This window comes from Hyposmocoma kahamanoa, unplaced genomic scaffold, assembly GCF_003589595.1.
Source record: "Hyposmocoma kahamanoa isolate Upper Pololo Valley unplaced genomic scaffold, ASM358959v1 79, whole genome shotgun sequence".
Classification (NCBI taxonomy): Eukaryota; Metazoa; Arthropoda; class Insecta; order Lepidoptera; family Cosmopterigidae; genus Hyposmocoma; species Hyposmocoma kahamanoa.
Window position 1 is genome coordinate 11,156,522 of NW_020653993.1, and position 13,036 is coordinate 11,169,557.

Genomic DNA, 13,036 nt, shown 5'->3' on the forward strand with positions numbered 1-13,036 from the left:
AAGCTTTAAAGGGTACTTGTATTTAAACTTAATAAGAACAGAATATTTCGTAAAAATACATTTTTCCTTAATTTGAATTTGAATGTGTTGTTGATTTATCTTTCGTTTCAGAATTACTTCCCATTGAGTTCGTTGCTTGTTTTTATCACAATATGATTGCAATTGTGTTTTATTTTGTCTTAATTTAGCACAAGAACTGTTTCCTGGTTTTCTGTCCGATGATGTACTTTATCACATACAAACCTAAATGGATATTTTATATTTTTAACGATCAAGGAAGATTGGTGTTCCTCAAGGATCTATGTTTGTACCACGTTTTTCGTTATGCATATATTGTATAGCGAGTAACTTTATCAATGATATTTTATATAGGCTATTTGTATTGCATGAAAAAAAAACATTATACTGAATATCATAAAATTTGTGATACTATAGTATATTATATGGTTTTACATTTAAAAAATGCTACGTTTACCAATTATTCAGCTTTTTTCATACAAAACAACCTGAAAAAAATATAAACAAAAACATTAAAAACTCACTAAGTGTAGTAGTTTTCGTATCATCAGGCCTATATTTGCTCTGTCCAATCTTGTTCAATGCCATAATAGAGAAAACATAGTCTGTATTTCTTTCTAAACCACTAACGGTGTAAGTAGTAGCGTTTTTAGGTGTAACATCTTCATATTTATATGAATCATCGTAGATTTTTCTGAAAAAATAAAACATACTTTAGGCTAAAGTTATTTCATACGCAAAAAAATTACACTAGAAATCGAAATGTTTTTAGGCTCACTGATGACTAACAAACTCGGTAAGGTGTTCTTTGGAGTACAACGTAGAATACACTAACGAAATACAAAGCCTGGCGCATCTATACGACTTCCCGTGCCTCAGTCTGATGTATATGTGCCTATTTCATGATACAAATTCTTACCTATATCGTATCCTATACCACGAAGGTAATCCGCCATCAAAACCGGGCTCCCATTTCAAAGAAACGGAGTTGTGTGTTACATTTGTTACAGTCATTGATATTACTTGATCTGAAAACAAATAAAAATTTGTTATAAATGTTTTTCTTATGCACTGTGTCCTACAAGGCAAGGTTTTTGGGTCAAACTTGGTTAACCGCACTGACCCAATTTTCTTTGCGATTTACAAATATTTTATGTATTTACAACATTTTCCTTATACAGTTAATGAAAGTGAATATTAATCTAATAGGCGTACAAGCACACTGGCTTATAATTACTTCCGAAAGAGTTAAAGGCTTTGTTGAAATCGATATTTCACCCGATAGTTATCTACACACGAATATTACGTTGTCAGCGGTCGTTAAAAAAGGTCATATAATACAAGGGTTTCAGGATTTCAGAACGAGGGTATCATTGTCCTTCAAAGTTGTCAACACAAATCGTAAAACGTCAAAAGGAAATTACGTAAATTACTGAATCCAAACTATGTTCCCAATTAGTATTAAGTTTCCTAAATACGCGCATTAATGGATCAAACAGTGAGAATATAAAATGGTTCATTAAGTAAATAAGAATTAAACATAAAGGAGATATTCAATTAACATCTTTTAACATCGATTTAGTTTAGTTACAGCCTTACTCAATCTTTATTGAAAAAAATGCATTTTAAAAGCAGAAAGGGATGAAAATTTAAACATTATAACAGTTCAAGAATTCTCAAGTAAAGTATATGAAATTGACAAGAACGCAAAATAAATCTACAACCAATTATAAATTATAGTTAAAACAAAAAAGCAAAATAACCGGCTTATGAAAAACCACTGCCTTATTTTGGAGATTTACTAGTGTGAGTATTATAAACCACGTACTACTACTGTAGTAATAAATGAAGTAGATAAAAGTAGAAACGTGACACGTTCCGAAGCGAGACGAGTAGTCAACATCGTAAAAGTCGTGGGTTGTATATGAGTGAAACTAGAGCAAGATTGTGGTGGCACAATCTATTGCAAACTTCACAGTTGGGCTGTCGATGATGATGGTGATGATTATGAATAGAATACAATTATTTTTAAGACTTATTTGTTTCACATTATCTATGTCACAATATTACAATTTAAATTATATTATCTCATCAACCCATTTATTCGTCTCATATTCACGGCTGGGTACGGGTCTTCGCGCAGTCGAAGGTTTAGGCTATAGTCCACCAAGCTGGCCCAATTCGGATTGTGAACCTTCTTCGACGTGCAGGTTTCATCACGATGTTTTATTTACCATATAACATACCAAATTAATATACCAAAAGTCATGGTAAATTTCAAATTAAATTTTGCAAATATATTCCGAGAATTCGAACCCACGGCCTCTGAGAGGTGATAAGTCAAACCGTTAAGCTATCACGGCTTCCAATAAAATATAATGTCAAGAGATAATGATGTAATCGTCACTAATATAAATAATAATATAAAATAAAGTAGTATAACCACGGTTAAACTAAAAAAGATAAATAAACACAAGGTATTGTCAAAATACAATGACGTGAAATAAGAATAGAATTTAGTATTCATTATCCAATAAAAGGAGTTTCAGTCAAGTTTGTGGGTAGGCGTTCGTACAATTGGGGACCTATTAACTGCGAATTTCTCGATGTAAATCACAACGAGATTTACGTAACGGGATTTAACATTCCTGAATTCAAATTTTGAAGCTCATAAAACTCACCTGGTGCACTAGTAATATCCAACTTAACAGATGTAGTGCTAAATCCCAAGTCATTTCTAACGCCACATTCGTAATTGCCGTAATCAGACGAAGACACGTCGTTCACTAACAGCACGGACATGTAAGTAATCGGATCAACTTTATGGAATTCTGCGAAGTATTTTGTTGATGTGTTCACAGGAAGCTTTGCTCCGTTTTTAGACCAGGTGAAGTTTGGTGCTGGAACTGCTTTGCATCTGGAATGTCATATGAACAATGTTGTAATATTATCATCATCTATGTAAATAACTACTCCACATTAGAAGGCCACATTTGCAAAATGACATCTTTTCAGGTTCAAAGATTTTGCGACCGAAATTACTTCAATACTAATTAAGTTTATTGAATGTTAGGATGTTTCATTATATTCAATTATTTTTTGTGAAATTGGATTGTTATAATTATTAATACAAAAACGGAAAAACATCCTTCGATCCAGCTGAATTCGAATCAGGGTCTCCTAGCGAACCGTATCGGACGCTATGCCAATTAAGCCACGGAACGAACCAGTGGACATCACAAGTACTTCTATGTGCTTGTTACAGATCTTTGTTTTGATTTTAACGACTTTTCAGTCCTAGCGCCATCTGTGAGAAATCTATGAAAGCTTTTCTTCAACCGGGTACCTTTACAGCTACCAGCAACTGTACTTACTACTTAATTGGTTACTTTTTTATGTGATGAAATGGTACGATTTGATATAACCACAGATGAAGTAGGAAAAATATATAAACCTGAACTGCAAAGAAATAAATACGTAGGAAAAGTAAAACTTTTGGGTTTTGATTATTAATTTATGTATGAAAACACAGGTTGCATAAAGTTGGCATGCAACAAAATAAATATAGTTTCACTGTGTCCGGTCAAATATTGGGCATACAAACATTGAAAGTGTATAAGACATTTAATCATATGCACTTTAACAGACTAAACTAGGTGTAACACTCATCTCGGTTGATGGGTTAATTGAAAACCAGTGCAACGGTCAATTATGGCTGTAGCTTATGCTGAATGAAGTACTTTTGCGTACGCCATAACCGCACAAATGACAGTACAACATTTGTAGTCGTTATATTTTGTTTTTTGTTACTTTTGTCTTATTTTAAATTGTTTTATTGTTTTTTTATGTTGTTTATTAATTCTTTTTATTTTGTTTTGCTTGTCTGTGTTATAATTTTCTTTTCGTATCTATGTGTTGTGGCGTTGCAATAAATGTCTATTCTATTATATTCCAACGTCGTTGTTATTAATATCATATGGGCTTTCAAATAAGTCAGTTACTAATTTAAATGCGGTGATAGTAATTAAGGTCAATTTTAATGATTTTAAGGACAAGGTAAGATATTGCTCAAAACCGGAATCAATGTAAAATGAGGACATTGCTCAGCTGTGGGACTGAACAGTTTCTTATTAAATATAAATAAATATATCATCACAATATGAAATCCAATCAATATGAATCTAACTGTCTAACTAATTTGTTTCTGTCAAGGCCCGTCCGTTTGTGCTTTAGCACAAATTAGGGGACAATATGCAAACGGGGCACTTAGCCGTATTTGCCAAGCTTAGTAGTCGGGTTAGTAATCGCAGTAAAGCTGCAATCTACTACATAGACTACAAGTCACTTTCTACAATGCATACAGGAATAAAGGGAAAATGGTCGTTTATAGGAACCACAAGATAACTCGCAATAGAAGTAATTAATTCATATTTGCGAAATGTTTTGGTTTTGTATTGTTTCATGCGTTTTTATTATTAACCAGCGGTGTCCTTCCGCTGGGATAATGTCTCCTCCAATCCTCCACTATCCCTGTCTTTGGCAATTTCCTAATCACTCTTTTGTAAACTAACCAATATAGTACCGGCAACGCCTTCCATCCTCGTACACCCAAGAAGTGACGACGTTAGCCCACTTCTCGGGTTGCATTACGTTTCGTTTAACAAAACTAAAGTTATCTAGGTTTACGTTGACTTGTTGCTTTCTGCTACTTGTACTTTACATAGAAAACGTATATACTTACTTGCAAGTCAATTTTCCAACTTGTCCAGTGTTAGAAGCAGACTTCGCCAATGTCGGTGAATTATCAATTTCCGGTTTGAATTTCACCAACAACATGATATCTTGTCGAGTTTCTCCGCCAATACCATTGTCAACAATGCATTGGAAATTGCCTACATCCTCCCTGGTCGCTTTTTCTATGTGAAGATAGCTTGTAAGATTTCGGGGTTCGAAAGTTATTGTACGAGAGTGCATGTTGTAGTTTTTACGTTCCCATCTTATATGTTCTGCTGTTAGTGGATTACCTGTACAAATTAAATTTATTTTAACCTTTTACATTTGATAGCAGTACTAAGGGATATTAAAATTAAAGTTTCGTACACTTCATTGTGTCTGTTTGTATGTACTTCATAACTACTCTAATATTAATGCCCATTTGAGGCAGTAAATTGGAACAATTTGGTCCTATTCATTAACTAATGGAGCGCGTTATTGGAGTAACTGGAATGGATATTCAGTTGGTCAGAATCTATACTTCAGTAGGTAATTATCTATTCTAAAATTTGGTGCTTGACTTACCAGTTGCCATGCACGACAGGATAGTGTCTTCATTTGGGTTCGTTAGCCCATTCTGAGATATTGACTTGATACCAGCGGGATCTACAACCAAATTGGAATTTTGATCTTGGAAAAGTTGTAAAAGTATTTTATATCTATGCTGATACATAGATTAATGGTGCTAATTATTAAGAGCCAAGGTGATGCCAAGTCAGAAGTAAATGACAGTGCAAAGTTGAAAGGCATTAGAAGCTGTACCCACTCGCTGGTTACAAAATAAATTTAACAAACCAACGCTTTGTGCTTTTTACAAGTACCATGGTCAGGAATGACTGGGACCTGGGACCTGCAAAGAGCCCGAAATGTTGGTTTGTTTAAAAACAAATAAGTATAATCGATTTTAGATCGGAATTCATCCCATCCGGAACGAAAGCACAAATAGCAGTAGTAGCCGCAATTAAAGGACATTTTTCAACTTAATGTAGATTCTAATTGAAATATACTTACAGTGAACAGAAACGGTGACATTAAAAGTCGCAGCGCCTTGGGAGTTGACAGCTTCGCACGTATAAACTCCTGCATCGTGTCGTGACAAACGCGTCATGTTCAACATGTTGCCTTCGTAGATTATTCTATCAGCTAGAAATAGGTTGTGGAATTAGTAACGACAAATGAGATAAAATAATTTATTGGTGATAACCGTATCATGAGTTAAAATCACTCAAAATTCATGATAAAATATAAAAAATATAACTATTAAAAAAAGGCATAATAAAATAATATTTGATTTCTGGGAATAAGAAGCCCTTGAATAATAACTTTTCTTGAAGCTGCCTACTTCAACTTAATCTTAAATCTAACCATTGAATAGTATTAATGAAGCCCAAAAACAGTTTCTTTCAAAACAGACTTGTAATCCCTTCGGAAGACCAATAGTTTATAGATAGATCAGATGAGTTTGATAGGTTAACAATAAAGTTAATGTGTTAGTGTGCCAATTAGTAGTGTACGAAAGGATGGTGTAGTAATAAAAAATGTCACAAAAGATGTTTTGCTAGTAGATGGCAGAAGTACCAATAGCGACCCTTGTTACATAAAGCTGTATTTGTGTCTAAGAAAGGATTAAATTTTAAAATTCCAAAAGAGTTGGTAGACGAAAAATGTGATCTTTGCGTAAGCCGATGGGAAAAGATGGCAACTAATTTCCGACCTGACAGATTACAAAGAAAATGTCGATTATTAAACTTATAAAACTTACAGGGACCACTGTAAGAAGCTTGTGTAATAGGAAGACCATCCTTGGTCCATGTATAAGTAATACTGGCAGGATTGGCGTTCGCACTTAACGTTATAATCAAAGCCTCGTTTTTAACACCCACTGTCGTATCCGAATTTGCTTCCGAGAATATTGGCGCAACTGTGAAATAAATTGGTAGTTTGTTAAATTTGAGAGTATCCTTACTACTTTATTGTACATCTTCTCATAATTAGTCATTATTCAATGTAAATCTAGAAACCGAACTTTAAATATCATCAACACTTACAAAGAACTTTAAGCGCAAGTGCATCATGCACGCTTCTCTGCAAAGCTTCGTTCATAGCCTGACAAGTATATACGGCTCCATTCATATCCTTGGTGATATTTAGTTTGAGCTGTATCGTTGACACTGTTCCACCGTGTAGACCTTTCTTTAGCTTCATTGGTAAACCTGAAAAGTAGAAAGATTTGAAGTGCTGGTTCTATTTGACCTTATCTAAGTACAGGGAGATGAGAAGCCGTTTGATGAAGCAATATAACATATTCATAAAATAGATTATTATCGTTGTACATTTTAAGTGTGTAAAAAACGACCACAAAAGTACGTGGAATTACATCTACGTGGCAAGTTTTACTGAAATCGTTTACCGGAAAGTACGCGAAACCGGTTTCATCCCCTAGTTTGTCATTCTTAGAGGTGGAATATTTTTTTCAAATTGAAATGGGACTAATACTGAGGTTCCCTCTTTCCAACACATAAAGAATCGTCAAAATCGATTCACAAATGCCGGGGCAATTGTATTAAAAAAGGAAAACTGACTTGAACTTAATCTCATTTTCTTGTTTTACTAGCTGGTGCCCACGTGGAATAATTTGTTCGATTAGCCTACCGTACTATTTAAAAAATACAAAATGTCATCCACTATTCCACTCCCTTTAAGGTTTATTTTGTGAGAAAATGTAGCCTATATCCTTCTCATCCTTCTCATACTAAAATTCATCAAATTTGGTTCAGCAGTTTAGGCACTGATTATTTAATAGTCACTACGTAATAGATACATCACTCTCATACTAAATCTGACTAATGACATCACGCGCTTACTATGACGAAAAAGGAACCTAAGCACGCGCTCAGAGAGGTGAAAATAACGTTGCCCGTGTGCAGGCGTGCGGAGCCGAATGCTCATAAATAAAAGACTTGTATGGGCGCTTGCACCGATGTCGGCGCACTCAGCGGTAGCCACTTATCACGTTAACCTTGGGCGTAAACACGTAACAGAGAGTTACTTTTGCGTTTACAATATTAGTCTGGATTAACGCTGGTTGTTTTCAATATATAAAAACAATCCAGATTGGGTCGAGTTTAATATCCATAGGTCCAAGGAAACAATCGCTGAAGAAATAATATGAAAGTACATTTTGATGTTTTTAGTTTTACCTTGAACAGGAATACCATCTCGCCACCAAGAAAGCGTGGCGGGTGGATTGCTGGAAGCAGCATCGCAGAACAACGTAGCTTCCACATCTGGCTTCAACTCATCTGGTTCTACACGAACTTTCACGGTCTCTGGCGCAACTGTTAAAACAGAAAAATAATTATCCAGTCCTAGAGGCTACAACTTGCGCTTCTTGGAAGTAGATACAATTATTCTCAGAACCTTTAGCTACAGCTTATTGTAATGCTTTTTTATAATTTATGATGTAGGGTGCAAAAGAAGAGCCTCGACGTAAGACGTAGAACTCATATTCCCTGTACATCTGATAACAATCAGCGAGAATCTTACGCAGATTGACAAATCCTTTAGCCACGATTGCAAAGTCCATGGCATCGATACGATAAAAAGATAATTTGTGGTAGCTTTGGATAGGAAAGATCTCAACTGCAAAAGTTGTAAAGCGGCTAACGAAGGTAATATTTGCCGAAGAGCCAAACTCTTTTGGTTTAGTAAAGGCCATTACATCATCTGCAAAGCTTTTGTGCTTCTCTGATTGAGACATACGAGTTTCTGTGGCTATGTCAGCCTTGGAGATTATTTTTTTATACGAATTGTAAGTGCGCAATTGAGCTCCATCTCACCTGATGAAAGTGACGAAGAGGTCGCCGATGGAGCATGCACACCTAAATAATGTCTAGTCACTGTCGCTTTGAAAAGATCCAAGTTATAACGTTCAGGGAGCAAGTCTGCAGGCAGGGAATTCCGCCCCATAACCGTTCGCCATATAAATGTAGAAGCGTAACGCTTCGTGTGAATCTTAGGAATATCCACAACATAGGGGTGGAAACCAAGCCTACATCTAGTCCGACATTGAGTATATAAACAGAAATAGAGACGAAATGAGGGCCATGTATTCCTGGTAACACATTAGCGATACAGCTCTTATAAAAACCAACTCTCGTTTGCACTGAAATATAGACAGTCCAACTACTGACCTGTGTGTACGTCTCCGTATATTCCAAAAAATATTCTGTATTTATTGTAATAAAGATAACATCCCTAACAATGCCATGCTGTTCTATTCGGTGGTCTGAGAAAAACAGCAAAATATGTAATTACAAAACAAACGGAATCACATTTCATAGGTAATTAAATATTAAATGTGTATTTTTGCAATTTTCGTCCATTATAGCATAGCTCAAGTTAACTGGTCGATTTGAAGTAATACAGTTGACGACACACGTCAATTGTTTCGAACTCGGGCTAGCCAATCGGAGCGCAGTTGTCACAGTAATGATATGGCAGAATAGATTTCAAACAAATTAAATGACATTTCGTCTCTATTTCTGGTTATATACTGGATGTCTCCCGACAATGGAAAGGGGAAGGCGGAATTAAATCGTGTAATTCTATCGTACACTCTCCGTAATATATCCTGTAAAATACCGAAGACCAGGCAACTTTTCAGCGGCTAACATCCTGCTTCGCGATAAAATGAAGGAGAAACTTTAAGAAACTTACTGTAATATTAATTGTTACAAAACTATCCTCATACTTACAGTGCACATTGAGCGTGACGGTTTCAAATAGCGGGATTTCCGTCGCACTATTAGTGGCCTCACAACGGTACTGCGCCAGATTGTCAGTTACGTTAGTCAGAATTGATATCTCTGCTGACACGGATTTATCCGTCGTTTTCGTTATTGAGTGAATCTGGAACAAATGCTACATATGAATATTGGAACAATGAAACTAATAGGGTTTTCACCGTCACCTAACAAATTACAATTCATAGTATACCTAATCGCATACCACATTTTGTTCTGTACTCAATTTTGTAAACCTTCAACTAACACTTACATTTAACACCGCTTCAAAAGGCCATAACTTCGGCAAATTCCATGCTATTTAGTCGGAGCGGCGTTCTGACGAAATTGCGGGCTGTCGAAGTAGCGTCATATCCAATATGCATACGTCTAAAGTTCACATAATTGGGTACAAGTTTTAAATGGATTAAAAGTATTAACTTCGCTTACTTTCATTGTTTTTTTTATAATATCCAGTTACGAGGCGAATAAGTTGTATGGTAGTCATTAGAGCTTGAAATTGCAACGATCTGAGGGGCATTATCACTGCTACCATTACCCTGAGACATCAAATAAAATTGACAAGTCCCATATGCCTGTAATTTCACTAGCACCCTTACTATGGTGGCAATACTTCCCCGGATGACGTCTTTCACAAGGCGCTCTACTATTACATCTTACTAAGGATTCTTAATTTGTGCCCATAAATCTGGGCCCATATCTCCGCACTGGCCATAAATAACATCCTCAAATTTAATATGACTCATTTCATTGACCTGATCTTTACTTACCTTCTTGTCGTTCTTGAACCAAGTTAACGTGGCCAATGGGTTACCCCCAGTGGAGATACATGATAGTTTCTGTACAGTTCCTGCTGCGAGTGTTGTACCGGGGATGTAGCCAGTGATCATAGGCGCTGATGGGGGGTCTGTGGGACAAAAGAAATGGAATGGTCAGTTTTTACTTAGTACTAAAATTTTGATCACGCTGGCCTTGGATTCCTATTGAGGTAGGCAAAAGCTACCGGTGCCATTCAGCACGATCCTGACAAACCTCTCTTGTTTTATTTATATTCATTATTCTTATCATACAGGCCTTCTTATTCTTCTTACTACGCACTCCAGCCATTTTAAGAAAATATCAATTTGATGTCAATATACTTCGTGGTAGTCGTCTTTCAATAACGCTTCCGACGTTAGCCGTATTGTTTCGTTAATGTACAATTATTCATATACTATATAGATAGACAATTAAATGCATAGGACAAATACCAGTAAATAAAACGGATATAAATGTACATGTTTAGTTAGATAGAGATTATTTTTTTATGATTATGATTAGGAAATTATTCAGATTTAGTTCTTTTTTTTAATGCTTTATGCCCCAAGGATGATGACGCTTCAGATATCACGGAAATAACCAATAGAGTATTTCATATCAAACGTCCAAACTCATTCGACCAAAATATATAGAACAAATGTTTTTTATAAACTTGGATCAGCCCTCTTTGGTTGTAGATGAAAACAATAATGTGACCTTATCACCACACCCACCATTTATTATCAAATAACATATAACCAATATGAAACAAGTCAACAAGTACAATATAATGAAAACAATACAATACTAACCCATAACATTCGTAACATACATTAATTTTCAGTTGAACAAAACGCGGGACAAACGGGACAAGTAATAAACGAGACTTTACGGGACACATTTCATATCTTTTTGCTGAAACGGAACGCGGGACAAAAACGGTACGTTATTCATGATGGAGATAATTCTGAACGTTTTTAATTTATATTGCAGTTGTGCTGTTTAATTTTTAATATTAATAAAGCTCCTTTAAAATGCATGTGTTTTGTTGTTTCGACCTGATTACAGCGAGACTAAAACGTAGGGTATGGTTTTTATAGACTTTTTAATGAGACCAAGTTACGGGACTGACAAGTCGTGCGCTCGGCGCTAAGCGATACGCCTGTCCATAGCAATTGCACTGTCACTGCGCCTGTCACCCTGAGACATAAGTTGACAAATCTCATGTTCTTGTAATTTTACCCCTTCAATACTGGAGCGCAGTAATACTCGGAAATAGCTTAGATGGCAGTACTTCCCAGGATGAATTCTTTAACAAACTCTAAGCGCCTAGTTACACGACGTGAAAGTTTACGCGCGGATCGCCCTGTTGCTACGATTTGACGTATATTACGGTGAATCTGAATTCTATTTACTAGGCAATACAATACATAACAACCGCGCGGTCAGCCAAGCCAGTTTCGCCCGCCCGGGATGCTCATTTAAGTTAAAACGTAAAGGCCCAATAAATACAGCGTATTTTGCCATGTTGCACGCGGTCGCTGTGCGGCTGTGAGAAACTCGCCCTTATGCTACTAAAAGACTGGCTCTGAGTATATTCTTTCTCAGTCGTTCATGATAGTAAATTCGTGACTCATTTATTACACAGTTTTCAGCCGATTTTACGACGCCATGTTTGTTGTACTGTACAGGTTCTCTCTATCTCTTGACTTGTGGTCTGGCCATTAAGAAAAAGAAACGGACACTCATCTCAGGAGTTGTGTCGTCAGTACCACAGAGAAGAGTTGACCAGTGTGACGAGGACGGTTTCAAAGAGGTGGAAAAGAAATAGAAGTACACCAGCGGTAACCTTAGTGGCATCATTTACTACGTCCAGCGATACCGACGACGTTGTTATATGTCTCACGGGGGTCCCGATAGAGTGTAAATTTTAATTAATTTGTGGTGAGAGTACCATCTCAACATCTATCGACTTTCATGAAGGATGAGTTTCCGAGGCCGGTTACCGGTCACCCACATTGCGTCACACGTCGCAGACAATACTTGTAAATAATAATTAATAAGGTATGTATTTAAGGGTCTTTGTAATCTGAATACAAATAAATAAATAAAAATTGCGTTGGTCTAAGACCTCCCTGATTCGGTCTTTTGGAAATACTCGGGGGTTTTTGGTGCAACGTAACCAAAATATTGGGGTATTCTTCAGTCAATGAAATACAGTTTAACAACTAAGGGCAACTAACAACCTGTATATAGATTGTAACCGAATTAAGCTCCAGCATTAAAACGAGCTGCGGTTATCGGAGAATCGATTTCCAGTATTAAATTAATAAACCTGACGTTACTTCGTTTACCATAGTTAGAACATATTATTATTTTGATCTTTTATAAATTTACATATGCCACACTGTAGAACGCGGATTTTCTTTACTAAGAGGGTTTAGGGCATGGTCTATCTAGCCAAACAGGCTTCCTATAATAAAAAAACACATTTTCACCTCTAAAATACCGATACAATTGAAAAAAAAAGAGATTCTGGAGTATCGCACTGTATGGATGCGAGACATGGACAATAAGAAATAAATACAGAGAGAGATTGGAGTCATTTGAAATGTGACCCTGGAGGCAAATGAAAAAATTAA

The 13,036-nt window shown here is 36.1% G+C and overlaps 1 protein-coding gene across 1 annotated transcript in view; it reads right to left on the reverse strand.

Annotated features, from left to right (window-relative positions):
- LOC113233559 (nephrin) overlaps positions 1-13,036 on the reverse strand; it is a 485,341-nt gene that overhangs the window by 11,655 nt on the left and 460,650 nt on the right. Inside the window, exons 12-22 of the mRNA XM_026468687.1 lie at positions 10,367-10,503; positions 9,549-9,702; positions 7,992-8,129; positions 6,840-7,004; positions 6,554-6,712; positions 5,803-5,934; positions 5,317-5,397; positions 4,760-5,042; positions 2,700-2,935; positions 938-1,046; positions 543-712 (exon numbers count right to left, since the gene is read on the reverse strand). Of these exons, the coding sequence (XP_026324472.1) occupies positions 543-712; positions 938-1,046; positions 2,700-2,935; positions 4,760-5,042; positions 5,317-5,397; positions 5,803-5,934; positions 6,554-6,712; positions 6,840-7,004; positions 7,992-8,129; positions 9,549-9,702; positions 10,367-10,503 (1,764 nt within the window). The remainder of the gene's footprint in view (positions 1-542; positions 713-937; positions 1,047-2,699; positions 2,936-4,759; positions 5,043-5,316; positions 5,398-5,802; positions 5,935-6,553; positions 6,713-6,839; positions 7,005-7,991; positions 8,130-9,548; positions 9,703-10,366; positions 10,504-13,036) is intronic.